The following is a 21,444-nucleotide window of genomic DNA, read 5'->3' on the forward strand; positions in this document are numbered from 1 at the left end:
ACAAAACAAAGAAATATATACTAATATAAATATAAGCTATACAGTGACGGGAGACTGTGTACCATAGGGCAGTGATGGTATCAGATGGTAATATATATACAGTGCTCAGTGTAAATGAGTACACCCCATTTGAAAAGTAACATTTTAAACAATATCTCAATGAACACAAAAACAATTTCCAAAATGTTGACAAGACTAAGTATTATATAGCATCTGTTTAACTTATAACATGAAAGTAAGGTTAATAATATAACAGAGAACAAAATTTTCAGTTTTACTCAAATTAGGGTGTTGCAAAAATGAGTACACCCCACTGAAAGTCTCTGGAGCAAAGCTAAATTTTAGACTACAAATGTCTAATTTAACAAGAATTCAACCACAGGTGAGTCTAATTATTCATTACACAGGTTTCCAGTAGACAGTTGACTATAAAAGGGTGTTAAAACACCTTCCCATTTCATGCTGTCAGCGATGATGAGAAGGGCTGAAGAAAATCGGCATGCAAGTTCACTGCAGTTATCTAAAGAAGTAGAAAGCCAAACTGGGGTGACAATTTCCCGTGACACAATACGGCGTACACTGCAAAGGAATGGCATGCATGGGTGCCGTCCACGAAAGAAGCCTCTCCTAAAGCCCAGGCACAAAAAAACCCGCCTAGAGTTTGCCAGGGCCCATGCAGACAAAGATAAAAACTACTGGGACTCTATACTCTGGAGTGATGAGACCAAGATAAATGTTTTTGGAACTGATGGCTTCAAAACTGCATGGCGTTGCAAAGGTGAGGAATACAAAGAAAAATGCATGGTGCCTACAGTGAAACATGGTGGTGGCAGTGTCCTTATGTGGGGCTGCATGAGTGCTGCTGGTGTCGGGGAGCTGCATTTCATTGATGGCATCATGAATTCACAGATGTACTGCTCTATACTGAAAGAGAAGATGCTACCATCACTCTGTGCCCTTGGTCGTCGTGCACTTTTCCAACATGACAATGATCCTAAACACATTTCTGAAGAAGAACAGGGTGAAAGTGATTCAGTGGCCAAGTATCGAACACCTATATGGGGAATTCTGAAGAGACAAGTTGAGCATCACTCTCCATCCAGCATCCAGTCTCTAAAAGAGGTCATTCTTGAAGAATGGAAAAAGATAGATGTTGCAAAATGTCACCAACTTGTTCATTCCATGCCTAGAAGACTTGGTGCTGTCATTAAAAATCATGGAGGCCATACAAAGTACTAGATGTAGTAGTTTTTGTTGTGGGGTGTACTCATTTTTGCATCACCCTAATTTGAGTAAAACTGAAAAATGTGTAATCTAAGTTATATTATTAACCTTACTTTCATGTTATAAGTTAAACAGATGTTATATTAAACTTAGTCTTGTCAACATTTTGGAAATTGATTTCGTGTTCATTGAGATATTGTTTAAAATGTTACTTTTCAAAGGGGGTGTACTCATTTACGCTGAGCACTATATAGCATGATCATGGAATTCATGTAGCTACCATACATGGTAATTCATGTCAAAACACCATGTTAATACCATAATTTTTTGGGACTTTGATGTATATGACAATGTGTACAATATGAAGTGTAAAGAATGCAGGCGAGTCTATATGTTTGGAAACACACACACAGTAATTCAAAGAGTTCACACTTACAAATAATCAGAAAACTATATATATTTGGCGTGCTGTCCAAGGAGAGGGCTCCGAAATTTTCCAATATATTTTGGGTTCATTTTAAGCAAGCAATACAGTAATTTTTAAACAATAGTTCAGTTAAATAAAACTACCCAGCAGGTTGGGAAAACATTTAACCCAACCGCTGGGTTAAAACAAGCCCAATTTCAACCCAACTTGGGTTGTTTTTAACCCAGCGTTTTTTAGAGTGTAGCTTGAGTCAGAAGATTTAAGTGAGAGGTTTTTCAGCCCAGCTAGCAGAGACTGGGGATTGAATATCATTCATTCAGACCTATTTGCGAACCAGTTTGTCATATTAAAATTAACCAAGTAGAACAAAAGATTTATTCACAATAATCTTTATGAATGGTCCGCAAAGCTTTTTTTGTATTTATTGCGCTTTCTGCTTTCTCTTTAAAGTCCACCTGAAATCAAAATTTAAGTTTTTTAGCTTTTAGTATGAATATGTTAGCCTTAAGGTTATGAATAAGCTGGTGTGTTCCAAAACAATGACAAAATTTGCATTTAGGAGATATAAGCATTCAAAACTTACAGTCTCTCACTTTCGCTAAAATGGATCAAGGATCATGACATCACCGCGGACTTCAGCTTCTCATAAAATCTTCTATCCAATCAAATGCTCTCTAGAATCTGAAGTCCCGCCCCCTCCTACACTATAAACAGATGCTGAAGCTCCGGCTGAAATCGATCATTAGTTCACACATTTACTAGTTTCTGTGTGGTGAATGGCACATAGTGCACTATATAGACAATAGGGAACGATTCAGACAGTTTAAATATGCTTTCCATTGATGCGAATAAAGTCGGTTTTCGCGTTAATGCCACGTGAACCGCTGCTGCGCGAACACAGTCTGCGCCAGTCCAGAGACACGAGAGCGGATCATACGAGCGATTCGGCACAGGCCACAAAACGTTCGAACACATTTGAATTACAAACAACTACAAACAATGCTATATTTTAAAGCAATATGGAAGAGAAACGGGTAGAGATTACGAGAAAAATTTAGTTTTATGAGCTCAGTGGCTCTGTCCTAGCTGTGATCTAGGCGAAACGCTATTGGCTGGATCATCTAGATATATCCCACTGGTCTTCCTGTTTCATTGGAAATTACGTCAACACAGTGAATAAAGCTGCGCATTCCAAGGCACTTCAGTGGGCCTTTAAAATGTAGTAAAGTAAAATTCACAAAAATATTTATACTTGGCTTAAATGCCCAAAAACTGTTCTTAAGCATAGTAACAAAGTATTTGTATAGCCCATCCTTGGTCTGGAACAAACAGTGAAAAGTCTCAGTGATGTTGGACTGCCAGGACCTAAAATCATAATAGAAACACTGACCGGTCCGACCTGACCCCCCTAAACTTTGGTGCTGAACAACATACCTGTGCACAAACCAGCATTAACCAGCATAAGATGGAAACATGCTTGCCTAAGTTGGTCTTTTCAGCAATGAACATGTTCTTCTGAGTGCAAGAGTGAGACACACTGAAATGCAATGAATAAAGAGAGAGACAGAAGTTAAAGAGTAGAAGAGATGTGTTGTCGAGTACTGTGTTTCTGACTGAGGGTCCCTCTGGTCTGATGCTGGGCTGCTATGATTGGAAAAGTAATTATTGGCCTGTGCAGAGCATCAAGGTGAGTGACAAGCTGAGCTAGAGGCTCTAAGGCAGACTGTGTCAACCACTGCACTGCCACAGAGCCCAGTCTCCACGGGCATGTCAAGCTTTAGACTGTGCCTAACCCCTCTGACACCCATTCAAGGAGAAGAGCTTATTCATTTTGTTACTCCCTTAAAACCACTTATATATTGCTCTCTCCTTAGTGAAGAAGGGTATGGGGAGATCAGGGTGCAGGGGTGAGTAACTGTGGCACAAGAGGTGAAATGCTGCTCTCTAGATAAGAATGAGTGACAGCCAAATATCTGAGTGAAGGTTCATCACTCTCACAAGAGAGGCTGTGCTCAGTTGCTCTCACTAAAAAAAGCTTTTGACATTCTAAAGTGTCAGAAGACAAACTCAGACTTGCCTTGATGAAATCCACGGTGCAGGTTAAGTGCTAACATCTACAACTGGTTTTAGGGTCCCCATTCACACGGATCCGCGAAAACACTGTATTATGCATGCCAGGCCAGTAGTTGGCGATGAGACTTTGTAAAGAAACACTACAAGCCTATAGACTGAACATGTAATACACATGCGCATGAAACGACATCTATCTATCGTTGTTTATTAACAAATATCATGAATTAATAATAAAAAAATATTATGGGGAGTCATTTTATAACCTGAACTAACCTTGCCTCAAAAGGTCCCTAACAAATATTAATAATTAGCTGTTAAAATATTATTTTTCCTAAGAAATAATATTAAATGATTATGGAAAACTACTAATGAGTCTTTTTCCATCGTTATGATATCAGGACAGTTGTATTACCCCAACATTTTTGACAGTATGCACCCATATCAAAATTATTAAACAGGTTCATCAGAGAAAAGATCTATTCAAGGCACTGTATGTATGAATTGCATTTTTAATGTAATTAATATGGACAAAAATGAGCATTGTGTCAATGATTCTTCAATATGAATGTCGATTCTTAAAACCTAGCGTGCATAAACATGGGCTTGTGTGTGCTTTGTATATCCATATCCTTCATTTTTAGATCAAAAGCCTCTATCAAAAGTGTGGTGTAATAAATTCTTGAAAAAGATACCAGAATTAAAAAGCAGTCAGGGAATTGAGACATCTGATATATTAATAAACTATAGCAAATATATTTCAGTCACAGCATGGTTTCAACAAACTTGTGCTATTTTACCCAAGAACCATGTAGAAAAGTCTGGAAAGTGCAAATGGAATGACTTCCATATGTAATTTCTTTCTGATGTGATCACAGCGTTGAAACATGGATAGTCATAAAAGCTTCTAGAGTTTCTTTTCTACACATGAAAATATTCTAAAGTCTACTGAAGTTTTCACAAAACCTTAGTATTACTACAGTTTCAATTTCAGCTATTTCACAGAGAAAGTTTCCACCTTCCGATGGGATGTTGGGAGTTCTCTGTAAAAGTTCAAGTGTGTCTGTAGCTCTTGACCCCTGTCTGGAGAGCCTAACGTCAATGGCAGAGGGTCAGAGGTGTTTGGGTTCAAGAAGTTCAAGTTTACTGAAGCCTTCACAGTAATCTCAAAGACCCCAACCTCACCAGTCCAATATGAAAGTCTGAAATTAATCCTACAGATGGTCGACCATGCAGGCATTACAGGATAGATCTGTCATTAAATTTGTATGGATCACCTTCAGCAAAGAATTTAGACCTTGCAAGAGAGTTTAGTAGAGCTTGTAGACATACTTTCCTTACAAAACAGAATTACCCAATGCGCAGTATTCTTCCTTGATGTTCTCAATGTTAAGTAAGTGGCATCATAATGCTATTTCTCATGCATGTTTCTTTTAAAACAGCATATATTAGTAGATGTGATTCAGCGTTAATTAATTAATTAATTTGTTGGTTTGTTTGTTCATTCATTCATTCATTCATTCATTCGTAGATTTTATTATTTTTGGGGAGTCACAGATATTTAACAACCTGAACTAGCCTTGCCCTGTCATAAAATGGTCAAATTATCTGATATTTCAAAGACAAGGGGCTTTGTAATGGGACGTGAGACAAACTAAACAGTCAAATTACACATCAAAATTGTTTTTTTTTCCCCCTTTTTTTTTTCAAAGATGGTTTCTTTTAGGCAGTTTTTATCATGCTGATGTTAGTTAAAATATCCATTCTTTTAAAAAGTTTGTTTTTAGTTATTTGATGCTATAAAAACATGGGTTTTGACGTCAAGATTGACAGCTGAGATTACAGCTTCTCTGAGTGAAGTAGTCTGAAGCATCAACAGATTTTTTTCCTGGATCTTCGAGAGGAGATTGGAGCTTTAACTTTAATTTATACATTTCCAGAACTGTTTATTTCACACCGACATAATGAGTTGTTCTGCATTCTGTATTAACTGATTCTGTGGGAGTGTGGGAGGGACATTGATATCGCGGCTCCACTTCGTGCTCATTACTGCGCAGACTCAGGCTCCAAGTTCACTATGCGCAGATTCGAGACTCAAGTCAGCGCCATATTGGCACACTGTCGGCTTTAGTGTAACGCAATGCGACGACAGGCGTTTTTTGCTAGTTTCAGCCCGACGCAGTTATCAGTTTCATGTCCAGTGCCTACATTGTTTAAATAGCAAATGCACTCACGCCCACCTGTTTGCCCATGGTCTGATCTGTTTGCTGGTCTGAAAACGAGGTGTGTTCAGGTGCATTGTTGATGTGTTGCTACTTTCAGGCAACTGAAAATGACTGCACCATTGACCAACTGAACCTGGTCTAAAGTCAATGGCGCAGTATTTATTTATTTATTTTTTGTTATTTAAAGAGCATGTTAATAATATGTCCCTATAGGCAGTGCACAATGCGTGTACACTCTGCTTGTTAAACATACAGGGACACGCAGCAGAACACAAACATGCCATATATTAAAAATAAAAGGATTACAATGTAAAAGATTATTATTGTGTACATAAATATAAAAATGCCTTCATGCCATAATGGATAGTCATTGCATGTATAAGAATTACCTATTTGCAGTAATGATGAATGAAATTGGCTAATTATTTGACCAATTGTGGCAATTCAAACATGTATTTAAACTGACTCGTCAGGTTGAGGGTGTCTATATTCCGCCATGTAAATAGCAATCTGCCATGGTGCAAGCACACCTGGCTTTTAAAGGGAATAGGAAAGACACTCTGATTGGTTTATTGCACATTACGCCCAAAACATACCCATGACTCATTAAGAGACCCTTTTGGACCATGCGCCTGGCGTGCCGACCATTTTTCCGTCGTTCAACTAGCAAAAGTGGATTCGGACACGCCCTAAGTGCACCTACGGCGTGCGCTTCAGAACATGTGCTTAGATCGTTTAAAATAGGGCCCTGTAAGCTTATAACATTGTGTCTTATGCATGTTTCTTATAAACAACAGCATATATTTGTGGATGTGATTCAGTGTCGATAAATGTATTGACTCATTCATTCATAAATATTAAGTTTTTAGATTTTACAACCTGAACTAACCTTGCCTTGTCATAAAAACTTAAACCCTCTGGTCCTCTTCGTTTAGGGGTCACACTTGGCTTCTTCACAGTCAAAAAAGTAACTTTTTTCCCACCCAGGAAAACCAATGAAATATATTTTTGTTCAATAACATTTTTGATTATTATTTAGAATTTTGAGGGTATTTTATGATACTATGCAATATTTATATAATTTTTATTAGCTATTTTCACCCACTGAAAATAATACACATTTTTTTTCTAATATTTTTTAAAAATATTTTTCAAATAAAGCAGTGTTCCATGTTAAAATAGAGACAAGGCATTTCAAATCTAATTTTTTGAAGGTAGATTAGTGCCATCTGGTGGGAGTAAAAAAAAGAAAAATAATGCCATGTTGTAACCACTAGATTCCTATATAGTTCTATATAAAGTGGCTTATAAATTCTCTAGTGGTTTTAGACATAAATACATTTAATAAAGTATTAATAATATTTTTATAAAGTTGTGGATTTGGATTTATACTTAGACATTCTCAAAGACTAATTTTTGTCAAGGTGTAGATTTTTTTTGTTTGAAATGTTGATTTGAAGTGTCAGTTTTTGCATTATTTTTACTACAGTCAAACCTGAACACAGAGGTGGACATTTTGTTACACATAACATCAAAATTCAATAAAAATGTAACAAAAATGAACAGGTATTTTTTATTACAGCTTAATAAATCTGGGTCTGGTCTGATTTCAATCTTTTATTTGAGTCTTTTGGCTCAATTTTACCATAGTGTTACAGCCACACCAGTTAATTTGTGTGTGTATAATGGTGTGTTGTGTGTGTGTGTCTCTGCATGTGTGTAAGTGAGTTTGTGTTTTTGAGTGGGTGTGTCTGTTTCGTACTCTCGATGTTTAGAGTGTAACCTCTTCCTTGCTGTTCGTTTTTTTACTGCTTTGTGGCTGAATTATTGATTTTATTTCAAACATTTGCAAAAACTTGCTCTGTGTTATAGTCGAGCTAGTATATATATATATATATATATATATATATATATGTAAGTGGGGGGAGGGGTGGGGGTGAAATTGTCTATTTTGCACTCTTGACATTTTAGAGTGTCCCCTCTTCATTGCTGTGCACGTTTTTCTGCACAGTGGCTGATTTGTAGTTTGTATCTCCAAAAGTTTCTGGTATTTTTTCGTATTTCCCATTCATTTCCTATGACGTAATTTTTGACAGCGAAGGAGCCAAGTGTGACTATTTTTTTTTACGACCCTTTAACATATCCGAATTATGTCCATGATTTTTTTATGTGTTCACATAGCAAATGCAACAAAAGCCATCCCATTCCAATGAAGCAAAAAAATTACAAATTTCAAAACGTAAAAGTTTTCGGTCATTTTTGACCGAAGAGGACCAGAGGATTAAATTATCTGATATTTTAAGAGTCACTGGGCCTCATCATTTCCTGTTTTATGTTTTTTTCCTGCATGTTGACTGCATCACATAACTAATTTGGTGGACATTTTTTGACAAATATTAATAAGCAGATGTTAAAATATTCAGAGGATATGAATCACTATTACAAGTACAATGGCTATATTTAGCCATAGATAGAAAGCCAAGAAAACAATTAAATCTTATCGGCTAATAGTTTCACTATTCATTGACAAGCTTACCTGTACCCATCCTCCATTCTTTCTGTCTTTCAACACATCCCTGAGCATGACAGACACTTTTATCTTTCCATTTTTAATATCATGCTCTAATTATTTACTCTTCAGGTGTATTAAAGTTGAGCTGAATAGTGACTAGATCCACCTTGTTAGCTTTAATTACATGTCTTTGTTCGCTCCTCTCTGATTTTAATGAATGAGCCGAGCAAAATTAAAAATGTGTAATGAAATGAAACCCAAACAGCAGACAGTATGCCACGTTTCCTTGAAATGGGTACGAGCGGGGGCGGAAAACACAGGCTTAATCATTTATCCCTGTAACGTTGAACCATTTAGTGACGTTATTATCATCGTAGCTGTCTCAGTTTGAACTAATACACCACAGTTGAAGAAACAGCAAGCCCTCCCATTTGTTTCAGACGGTTATTTTCATGCATCGAAAAAGATTGTTTGTGAAGATTATGCATGACATTAGAAATGTCAGATGCCTCGTACATAAAGGAGACGGATGTCAGTGTGCGGCGAGGAGGTGGAGAAGAGCAGAGGTAGGAGGGAGATGAATGTCAGCGCCGGAAAAACAAACGGCGCCCGCAAGCCTGTGCACCGTCCCCGCACAGAATTAAACCCGAATTCATCAACTAACAGCCTACCTTATACCAGGGTCCACAATGGAGCCAAGCAGCCATTTAGATGCAAGTTAACAAGTGAAACTGCTCTGTTTGGGCTGATGGTTTGTCTAAATGCTAATTTATGTTCAAAAAGCGCTCAAAATTCCAAAGGCATTATGTGTAGACTCAGACAGTCTGCAGCAGAGACATCAAACTGCTTTCAGACCGAGTGCGTTATTCTCTGCTGGAAGGTTATTTTCCCCCACTGGCCAAAGCGAGATTGGATTTCAGTAATGAAACCGGCTAATAATGCTCATTATACCCTTAATCTGGGAACGAATTTGTTTTTTAATAACACAGCGATTCATACGTGTAATTAAAAAGTAACTTGGCATTTGTCACCCCAAATTAAACAAATAAAGCTTGACTCATGTGGAACCGAAATGGTGTCTGAAACATAACAATGACAAAATAAATGATGTGGCAAAAACTATTATATCACATTGAAAAAAAGTAGGCCTACTGTTAAAATATACATAAATGTTCCAGAATCCAACAGCTGGAGAAGTTGAGGAAGTCAGATACAGGGTTTTGCTTTGAGTTTACTGTGTCATTGAGGGAGGACAAGTGTCTGCTTGTGTCTTTCAGATTGGCTTTGGGTGGACACCAGGGAAGAGCAAAAGTTTCTGATTCTGTTGAATGCTGCAGTTCTGAGACATTCTGAGAGCAGAGCTACTGATCTGGGGTCAGCTGAAGTTTAGAGTTTATAAAAGACATGATTCTTTTTTAATTTCCTGTCTGTCTGCTAAGGAAAGATCGAGTCAGTGGGTTAATCCAGCAAAACGGCACATCTGTAACCAAACCCAGAGAGAAAGAGACAAAGAGAAGACATTTTTCCTTTTCATGACAGGTCATTCAAAGCGCAAAATGCACAAAGTAATCCGTTACAAGCCAAAAGATCCATTTTCTTGATTTTATGTTTCATTGCAGAGATGAAACTCCTTTAGATAACGTCTTAATACCCTGTTTCACGACACTTCTAAAGGGAGGAATGGAAATGCGGCGTGAATACGTTAACGTCTCACAGTCTGTGCTGCAATCTGGAGAGAATGGAAAGTCGAGAAAGACCAACTGACACATTTCAGCAGGCAGGCCACACACACACACACACACACACACACACGTGCACACACACGCACACACAATCTCAGCTGCTGGCCATGTTGCTGTGAAGGACACAGATTCTTCCCTCTGCCATGCAGCCATATGAATCCTGGCTGTGTAGGGTGAGACAGATAGTGAGAGCAGAGAATAATTCACATGGTGAACAGATGAAGGGTTATCAGTCCATATTCTGCTGCATAAATCTCAGAATATGGGCCTGCTCGGGTAAAAAGGAAAGAAAAAAGAGAAATGCAGCCAGGTTTGGCTGTTAGTCTGCCCGCATAAGATGGAAGAGACTGAATTCTCTGAATTTAAGAATTTTGCAGTAGAGCCATGCTGACAGTAAATGCTATACTGCCATTTAACAACAGACCAGTCAAAAACGTTAAAAGCCTTAAATTCCAATTGTAATAACACACACACACACACACACACATACATATATACATATGCATTATATATACATATCAGGCATAACATTATGATCACTGACAGGTGAAGTGAATAACACTGATTATCTCTTCATCACGGCACCTGTTAGTGGGTGGGATATATTAGGCAGCAAGTGAACATTTTGTCCTCAAACTTGATATGTTAGAAGCAGGAAAAATGGGCAAGAGTAAGGATTTGAGCGAGTTTGACAAGGGCCAAATTGTTATGACTAGACAACTGGGTCAGAGCATCTCCAAAACTGCAGCTCTTGTGGGGTGTTCCCGGTCTGCAGTGGCCAGTATCTATCAAAAGTGGCCCAAGGAAGGAACAGTGGTGAACCGGCGACAGGGTCAAGGGGGGCAAAGGCTCATTGATGCACGTGGGGAGCGAAGGCTGGCCCGTGTGGTCCGGTCCAACAGATGAGCTACTGTAGCTCAAATTGCTCAAGAAGTTAATGCTGGTTCTGATAGAAATGTGTTGGTCCCCCTTTTGCTGCCAAAACAGCCCTGACCCATCGAGGCATGGACTCCTCTAGACCCCTGAAGGTGTGTTGTGGTATCTGGCACCAAGATGTTAGCAGATCCTTTAAGTCCTGTAAGTTGCGAGGTGAGGCATCCATGGATTGAACTTGTTTGTTCAGCACATCCCACAGATGTTCGATTGGATTGAGGTCTGGGGAAGTCAACACCTTTTTTGCTTTGTGGCAGGACGCATTATCCTGCTGAAAGAGGCCACAGCCACCAGGGAATACCGTTTCCATGAAAGGGTGTACATGGTCTGCAACAATGCTTAGGTAGGTGGTATGTGTCAAAGTAACATCCACATGGATGGCAGGACCCAAGGTTTCCCAGCAGAACATTGCCCAAAGCATCACCCTGCCTCCGCCGGCTTGCCTTCTTCCCATAGTGCATCCTGGTGCCATGTGTTCCCCAAGTAAGCGACGAACGTGATTCATCAGACCAGGCCACTTTCTTCCATTGATCCGTGGTCCAGTTCTGATGCTCACATGCCCACTGTTGGTGCTTTCGGCAGGAGGACAGGGGTCAGCATGGGCACCCTGACAGGTCTTCGGCTATGCAGCCCCATACGCAACAAACTGTGATGCACTGTGTATTCTGACACCTTTCTGTCAGAACCAGCATTAACTTCTTGAGCAATTTTAACTACAGTAGCTCATCTGTTGGATCGGACCACACGGGCCAGCCTTCGCTCCCCACGTGCATCAATGAGCCTTGACCCTGTCACCGGTTTACCACTGTTACTTCCTTGGACCACTTTTGATAGATACTGACCACTGTAGACCGGGAACACCCCACAAGAGCTGCACCCACATTTTTCCTGCTTCTAACACATCAAGTTTGAGGACAAAATGTTCACTTGCTGCCTAATATATCCCACCCACTAACAGGTGCTGTGATGAAGAGATGATCAGTGTTATTCACTTCACCTGTCAGTGGTCATAATGTTATGCCTGATTGCTGTGTATATATATATATATATATATATATATATATATATATATATATGTATGTATGTGTGTGTGTGTGTGTGTGTGTGTGTATCCCCAGTATTCACATTACAAATTAATTTGGCAAGCAATACTGTTTTTTTCCCTAACAAACAGTAATAAAAGAAAAATAATTTACAAGATAATAATAATAATAATATTGTTGTTAATCCTAATTAAACATTATATACTTACTTGCGTTTTATTATTTACATTTAGTCTAGTTTTTCCCTTGCTTTCTGCAACCCCTTTAGAACAGAACTGCTGTAGATGATGAGAAAACTAAAGAGCAATGACTCTACACCTTTATCTCTTCAAAGTATCCTTTTTTAATCAACTATACAGAATAATAACCAATTTGTTAAACTCTTACCAAAGACGGCCGAGGAATTTCCTCCTTCTTTGCCAAATCAAATATTTGGCCCTCCATACATCATAGAGCATCTGACATTAAGTAGCTCAGTGCGTCATGGCAGGGTAGAGAGGAAAGCCCACGGACTCGCCACAGATTGATTTATAGAGACATAAGGCAGTAAATCACCAGCCAGAGGGTGAGAGCGCCTCACAGGGCTCCAATAACAGGCCAGCAGCCAAAACGCTGTGTGAGTAATCTATCAAGACCTGTTACAGTCAGGTGCAAGCGGGTACAGGGGGTCTATAGCCTCAGTTGTGTCTCTGAGACACCAGTGTGGTTGTCGTCACATTGTTGTAGAGAGACCAGCTCCCATCACAGACCATGTAATTCCACTTATCTTTGAGTGAATGAACTTCCTTTAAGACAAGGTGGAATTCTAAACTTTCACTCAGAAACAAGGAACAAGGCCTAGACAGATATTCTTTGACTGTAGAAAGTAGTCAAACTAAACTAGGGACAGAAGTTACATTTACCAACAAGTGTGTAAGGTAAATTTGTAAAAAGGTAATCACTTGCTAGCTTAAGAAGCCATAGATCCAATTAAATTGACCTAACAGCTCTCATAAACATGTCCCTTAATTAAGATCTGAAAGAGCAGGCAGCATGGAATGAATGAGCGAATTTAATTAGTGCATAGACAGGAGTTCCGGAGGCTCTGGACACTGTTGATCCTCAGCCATTGTAATGCACTGCACTGATAACACAATTCCAGGAAATAAACATAAGTGAATCACAACTGAACAAAGGGAAGATATCTGATCATGCTAATAAGATATGCATAAAAAAAAAAAAAAAAAAAAGAAATGCTGAAAAGGTCATGTAAACCCTTGTGAAAAAGAAGTACACTTACTTTACTTTTAAAAAAAGAGAGAGTACTTATTACAGACATAATATACTTTGAAAGAATAGGCTATACTTTAAATGTGAACTGGATGTAATTTTTGGTCACTTAATCACATGCTAATTGCGATTAAATGAAAATGTATTATAGTTTAAATTTATATTACAAGCATTTATATTAGTGCTTTTTTTGACCCACTTAAGTAGAACTTAAGTACATTTTTGATGTGTAATTTCATTATTACTTTTATTGTCCTTGAAATATGGTTAAAGTATACTTCCAAATATACTAAAAATATCAAAAATGCACAAAGAAAATATACAAAGTGCACTTTTTAAAAGTGTACTTTAGTGTGTTAAGAAATATAGTCACAAAATCTCTTTAAGTACACTCATAGCCTTTTATTTAATATTATATATTATAGTACTTTTTAAACATACCTTAAAGATTTGAAGTACATCACAAGTGCACATTCAATATAATTAAGCACACTTCTTTTGAGCAAGGGACCCTAAAATGCACTAATTATTAAATAATAAAGAAACATTAATTGTTCTTTTATTTCAAAATACAAATATAATCATTGATAAATGAAGCATTGTCACAAGTATTGTATCTGTCCACTGCATTAGAGGATAATGGTAAATATTTCAGAAGTACTTGGTGCATCAACACTTCTGTAAACCATTTTGCATTTATGTCATAAACTAAAAACAGAATGACATACAGTATAAAGAAGAAAGTGATATAGAATTATAAGAAAGAGTCAAAGTTCATCACCCATCACACCTTGAATGATTCAAAATCGCTTTATGAATACTTTATGCAAGTCACACTAAAACACTAAAAGAGACACACTCAAAACACCAGCTTCTACTAATTAAAATAGGTTCTATTCAGAGCTAATATTGATTAGAATCATTTATGTACCAATCACATGTAATGAGGACCCACAAAAGCGTATGCACAGAGCAGAGTCAGAGCATTCATCACTCAGACCACTGCAGACTCATAAATCTCAACAGTTTTTACACAAAACCATGGGCCATTGATCACTTCCATACTTGAAAGCAAGACTCCAGGAAAACAGTGAGAGTGCTAGGAAAGATTAATAGAGATCTGTTGGTCATACACACAAATGGCATATAAATTAATTGATGGACAAGCTGGGAAATGCAGCCTAATCAATCACATTCCTAAAGATGGATGAGAGTATTGGCGATGGAGAGATGTAATCTTGAACAACACAATGGCAATTACCATTTTACTTCTTTTACAAGCTTTCAAGCATCACACACGCTCTGTGGCTTCAAACAACACTCTTATAATTCAAAGTGAACCCGCGGATCCCTCATTACAGCCTTTTAAGATTATAGACTACTTTTAAGTGAAATGAATTCAGAACGAATGGTCAACATTATTTCAAACTACTGAAAATACTGAGCCTGAATGTGGTGTTTAATCACTCATTGAAACCCTGTTACTCCTCCCAAATAATCCCCAGAAAAGAAATCTGTGATTATCAACGCACACATTTCAGTTAAAGACAATCAGATGTGGTTGAGATTGTTTTTTCTGCACCTCAGCAAACCTGACCACATTAAGTTTTTATTTAGTTGAACTGGATTGGATCCAATAAGCCAGGGCTAAACAAAACTGACTTCATTAACAGAGATAAAAATAAATAAATAAATAAAAACTAACCTTGGGCAACAAGGCATCTCAATGAACTGGCGTAATAACTATGATCCAAATAAGTTGTCTTCTGCAATCCATGGACTGAATGAAGTGATTATGAAATATATGTCAAATGAAAACAATATAAGTGAATGCAACAGTTAGTTCGTTGAATATGTCCAACACAAACACACCTGAGGAACCTGACAGGATGTAGGATGAGATGTGGCAGTCTCAAACTGAGTAAAGAGCAATACTGCCCTCTGCTGTGGAAAGCTAACATCTTGTACCTCATTTTGTGCCAGTTTAGGATATACAACAGGGTCATTCATGTTTGGTGGATTTTGGACTGAGCAGGTTTGTTGAAAAAACAAAATGAATCTTATCTGAGGGAGAAAATGTCTACCAGAAAACACACTGGTCAAGCTCAGGCCTCAAGTTCAAGTATAATAATTCTGACCAAATATTTCACATGTGGTATTAGAAACCACCCTTTTACATGACATTTTTACAATGCAATGTGTAAGAGGGTGGACATTTTAAGCTAATGAAGCCCATTACTAGCTCGGAAAGAACAACATGCTAGCAGAAGATTAACATTAGGAAATTTTAATAGATTTATAAAATCCATTTAAAAAAAAAAAATGAAACATTTTCGTGTCCAGTATAAATTGACACAACAGGGTGGACATGTTATGTTTTACGCTATCAGATAAGTCTTCTAAAAATGAGGAAAAGAGAGAAATGTTTATGACTAATACTAATACTTGTTCTTGGATTTTCTTTTTCTTCAAGAAAATTATGTCACTTCTAGCAAGTCATGTGATTTTGGACATATGCTTAAAATTTTAAAGGGTATCACCAATGTAACAGGGAAACCCCCTTTTTTTATTGAATAGGTGCTAAATGTTATGAATTTTTGTGTTAATGGGTTACTGCATGGAAAACCACGCATGAATTTTTACATTTTATGTAAAATATGATTTTCATGTGGACATAAAATCCACCAAGCTGTAGGAATGACCCAACATCTCCTAGAGATTCAAATACTATGCTTTCTGCTCCAAATTAGATTGGAATCATATGTGCAGCTCCCAAAAAGAGTGAAAGGGTCAAATGAGTTTAATGGTACATTTGATTACATGGTAAAATTACATATTTTGTGAAGATTAATGTAAAAATATTATAAAAACATACTCTATATAAACCAGTCCTGTGACTGGAGCAAACCAAACATGTCAGACTAGAAATCTCACTTTTAACAATTCCTTAAAATATCCAGGTTTTCAAAGACTGCAAAAACTCTGGTTCTTAAATAAAAATGAGAGTTGGAATGAATAAAGAAACATTTCATCTGTTATAGTTTATTTAAAAGCACGTTTTTATTTAATGGCCCCCTAGTGCCAACTGGCCCCCTATTTGAGTATCAAACTATATGAATCTGCTGCTGAATCTGTGTTACTATGAAATGTTTTGTCACAGAGATATTTGATGATGTGTTATATACATAAGCTTTTTCACATGCAGGCTGGATCTGCTCTTCTGGAAGCTCAAAGGTAAACTCCCCTCTGTCCCGAAGCTCAAATGTAAATTGAAAAAGGGTTTCCAATCAAATGTGCCCAGTATTGAGAGGAGCCAGAATGGATCTGTTTGGAAAGAAAGCGACAGAAATTCATTGCTAAATCAGTGGTAGCCAACGATCTTCTTTAACATGGGAACACAAATTAGTATTATCTTCAAGAAGAAACATGAGGGATTTCACTCACAAAGAAAATTTGGAGCAATTCCTGCTTCATACTCACATTTCCATGCATGGCTTCATCTCTATCCAAGCCAACCTCCATCTGTTTGTGCCATAGAAATCACTGAAGGAAAAATATCTGAAGACTTCCATTCAAAAATACTTTACAGCTAGGAAAATAATTGCTTTTCCAATAATTCAGGTTTTTCAATTTGATTTGATTTTTGTGATACAAACAATTAAGTGAAAATATATCAAGAACATGTAATACATATTATAGGCCTATGTAGGCTATTATAAAAAAATATACATGGATTTATAACAATAATCAAATATTAAATTCTATAATCAATAAAATCGCTCCTGTTTTAATTTAGTTAAATTGTTGCCATGATTTAACTAAAACAAGGGAAAAAATTTGTACAGTGTGGCCATAATAACTGACCTAAAACAAGGGAACAAATTGCCATAATCAGAGTGTCACGTTTTAAAAAAGACATGCAGAATTCAATGTCTTCAGTGGCATAGCAGCAGTAAATAAGGCTGGCAGACCTGGCTTTTAATGCCATCGACGTGGGTTCGAATCAGCCTTTTGCCGAGCTCGCATTAATTTAAAAAAAAAACTGAAAATAATGTTCTAAAAGTGGAAATAAACTTTGAACAAGTGTCTTATAATATTAAAAGTGTTTATTGGGTAGGGTTAGGGGAAGGTGTAGGGAGGGTTTTTATTCTCCTAATAAGGCAGCATCCATTTAATAATTTTAATAAATATAATCATTTACACTCTATGATATTATTGCATACTGTTAATGTACAAAAATACTGAGGTGCAAACAGTACCTGCCAATATAAAGTATAGATAGCATCTAATTACTATTTACTCTTATTGCAAAGAACTGATACTTTTACACCATGTAAATAGAATCTATCGCTATTTTCACCTAGTGTAAATAGCATATCGCTAAGAAAATGCTGCTATTGTCACTTAGTGTAAATATCATCTATCGCTAATAGTGCAAATAGCCGCTGCCTTAATAAATTGTGGGAACAAATTGGGCCACAATATCATTTATCTTTTTTTTCCCTCCATACATAACAGAACATAACTTCTATTTATGTAAAGTATGAAATGTGTAATTTCTGCACCGCTATCATCACCATACGGTATTTCTTATATAATGACTTTTCAAACAAGTTTCCTGAACAATCTGCCATTGGTCGATAAACAGATAGCCCCGCCCTCAGACTCATGCCATTAGTTGAGTCAACATTGCTGGGTCTGGTGCTCAAACTAAATAATGTTTAAGAACTCATTCCACAAGTTACTTGCTGTGTATGCATATTAAGCTGGGATAGAATATTTCACTGAAATTCACCCCCGGTTTCACAGACCAGGTTTAAGCCCCAGACAAAAATGCATGCTTGAGCTGTTTTAACAGAAAGTAATATCTTAAAATATGTCAGTGCCATTGTTTTGTCTCAAGATGCGCACCAGTAATGTTTTTTTTTTCTTCTTGTTCTTTTTTTTCTAAGGCACATTTATAAAAGGTGCTAGTTCAAATGTCCTAATTGAATTAAGGTCTAATCCTGGCTTAATCTAAGCCCTGTCTTGAAACCAGGCCATAGTGGCCCAAAAAGCCACAGAAACCACAAGTAAAAGACACCTGCTAAATGTTGCTTTAGCGCCCTGGAGGCTTCTTACAAATAGGCTTTGAATCACAAACATTGTAAAAAAAAATTTATTAAAAAGTATTTTTGTCCACAGTAGTTAAGACTTTGGCACCTAAAACACAAACATAAAAAAAAACAAAAAACAAAAAAACAGTATACACCCATAATCTGCATTCCATCAAAACGCATACATAAAAGGGATAAATAAAAGAAAAAAAAAAAAAGTTCACTTCTTCATTAACACAGTGCTTTCCTTTGTCTCCTGACGGATACAAAGGCCACAGATTTCAACCAACCAATCAGATTAGGGAGGGGTGAATATTACATCATACAAAAAGGATGCCTACAAGGCACAAAGGTTTTCATTGTAAGACAGTGCTTGTTTTAGAAAAGAACACCAATAAAAGTTGAGATCACTGACAAAAATACACAAAAAAAAGTCACAAAATCATTAAAAAAAAAAACAATCAGACAATAGGCAATAATACTGAAAAACACAAAGGCAAGATGTGTTGATTCTCTGCTGATGTTCCACTGATTTGTGTTTCCAGCATATATGGAAAAGATGTCAACAGCCAAATTTCAAACCAGTGGAAACTCGGGATAGACGGATGGCGTCCTTCCATCCACTACGCAGAGGAAGACTGGCTGCAGACTCAACCAATCAGAAGAGTGATGTCTCTGGGCGTGATGTCACGGGTGGAAGCAGCAGGACAGAGTTTGCAGTGTGAGTGAAGATAAGGACAGAGAAGCACCGAGGGTGCTAGATACAGTCTCTGGGGGTCGTGTCCTCTCCAGTATTGGGCACAACTGATACGCACATTTATTCTTGAGGGCTCTGGGCATCTGCTAACAGGTCTGGTCTCAGGCACTCGATGGGACAATGAATGTTCTGTAGGGCAAAATAAAAATTGCATTTATTTTATGGCAAAATCCCAAATAACATATGGCAAAATCTCCAGATACTAAAAGTCAATATGGAATCAAAAGTCATCCTTTCTACTTTCTTAAATGCATGTTCCTTACACTCTTAAAAATAAAGGTTCTTTACTGGCAGCTGTGGTTCTATAAACATCCAAGGAATCTTTTCATTCCACAAAACTTTCTTTATAATGGAAAAATGTTCTTTAGATTTTTTAAAAGTTCTTCACACAGAGAGAATAAATGGTTCTTTTAAGAACGGTTCACTCAAAGGAAAAAACTTTTTTGGTTCATAATTAAAAAAAAAAAAAAAAAAAAAAAAAAAAAAAATAGTTCCACATCTAAAACAACATTCCTTTTCGGCTGTCATCACAAATCGCTCTTCCTTTTTAACCCCACTTTTTAATAAGGAATAATTTTTATGAATATTTTTACATTGACTTTACAATATCTACTATATAATAATATACCATATATACAGTTCAGGTGAGTAAAATGTTTTTTAAACTTTTATTCAGCAAGGATGTGATCAAAAGTCACAGTAAAGACGTTTACAATGTTACAAAAGATTTCTATTACATATAAATGCTTGAAAAAAAATGTATCTCAGTTTCCACAAAAATATTAACCATTTTCAACATTGATATAATAATAATAAATGTTTCTTGAGTATCAAATCAGCATTTTAGAATGATTTCTGAAGGATCATGTGACAGTGAAGAATGGAATAATGATGCTGAAAATTCAGCTTATTCAGCTAATATACATTATCAGCTATAATTACACTCAAATCTGACTTTCATCAAAGATTAATCTAATTCTTCTATTTTTTTCCCTCCCAACAATTTGTCTATCACATCTATAAAAGACTCACTAGTTTGCGTAGGGCATTCTCTCTGTAGCGGTCGAAAGCATCAGTGCGCACCGGAGGCTGAATGAGGTCCACGTCAACTTCAGCACCAGGACGACGACAGTTCTCACAGCGCCAGCCCTTGACAGACAGAGTGGTTTTAAACATGGCAATGTGTATATATATATATATATATATATATATATATATATCAGTGTGGAAACTCTTTCATATGCAGACACACACAGAAATATAAAGAAGCCCTAGGACCTAGTGTTACCTGTTGTCCTCCGTGGCAGGTACAGGTGCAAATGGCTCCGAGATACTCCTTCTGCCACTGGTTGCCCACCTGGTACAACTTCCCCTCATCATAACAGGTGGATTCATCTACAGCAGACAATGATTGTCAACCAACCGATTTACAACTACAACTAAATATTCAAAGTTGCTTAGAGAAAACTGTTGAAAAACTATACTTACGGGGTTCACATTTAAACTCTCCTTTCGCGTTGCCCAGACAGGTGCAGCTCATCATGTGACCGTTCTCAGCATGGCGATCCCACTTCTCGCCAATTCGGTAGTTGTGGCCATTGTCATGACACCACTCTGTAGATTAAGAGATGTATGTTGGTTGGCATATAAACTCTCAGAAATGTGTGGAGAAAGACATTTGAGTTTCCAGTGAATTCATCCTTTACACACATTCATACAGTGGTTATTGCACATAATAAGCTGGTCTCAGAGTTTAATATCATCTGGTTAAAGGCTGACAATACAAATCTGAGACATGATCCACCTCATTTCTGGCTGTCATGTTTGATAACCTCAACAAACATGTCAGAAAAAGCTAGCATGGGCAAAAGTATGGAGTTTAAACTCAAAATTTGCGTTTTATTTCACAAATAATGTGTAAGTGTACTCAAAGTTATTTTCTTATATTCTAATATAAGACATTTTTGTATATTGTGACATATAACCGAGTGGCTTGCCGCTTACAGTACTTGTCGGAAACGAAACGCCCATTACCATATCTAAATTTCAGCTCCAAAGGCTTTCTCAGCACTTGTATACACAGTGATATGAACAGTAACGATAGAGTCGGTTTTACCAGATCAATTTGAGCCGAATCCTTGTCCTT

At 37.1% G+C, this 21,444-nt stretch overlaps 1 protein-coding gene across 1 annotated transcript in view; it reads right to left on the minus strand.

Moving 5' to 3' along the window:
* Positions 1 to 18,587: 18,587 nt before the first annotated feature.
* fn1a (fibronectin 1a) overlaps positions 18,588 to 21,444 on the minus strand; it is a 31,247-nt gene continuing 28,390 nt past the window's right edge. Inside the window, exons 43-46 of the mRNA XM_051905391.1 lie at positions 20,787 to 20,912; positions 20,587 to 20,693; positions 20,331 to 20,447; positions 18,588 to 19,427 (exon numbers count right to left, since the gene is read on the minus strand). Coding sequence (XP_051761351.1) covers positions 19,359 to 19,427; positions 20,331 to 20,447; positions 20,587 to 20,693; positions 20,787 to 20,912 — 419 coding nt within the window. The 3' untranslated portion in view covers positions 18,588 to 19,358. The remainder of the gene's footprint in view (positions 19,428 to 20,330; positions 20,448 to 20,586; positions 20,694 to 20,786; positions 20,913 to 21,444) is intronic.

Source organism: Ctenopharyngodon idella, chromosome 9 (assembly GCF_019924925.1).
Source record: "Ctenopharyngodon idella isolate HZGC_01 chromosome 9, HZGC01, whole genome shotgun sequence".
Classification (NCBI taxonomy): domain Eukaryota; kingdom Metazoa; phylum Chordata; class Actinopteri; order Cypriniformes; family Xenocyprididae; genus Ctenopharyngodon; species Ctenopharyngodon idella.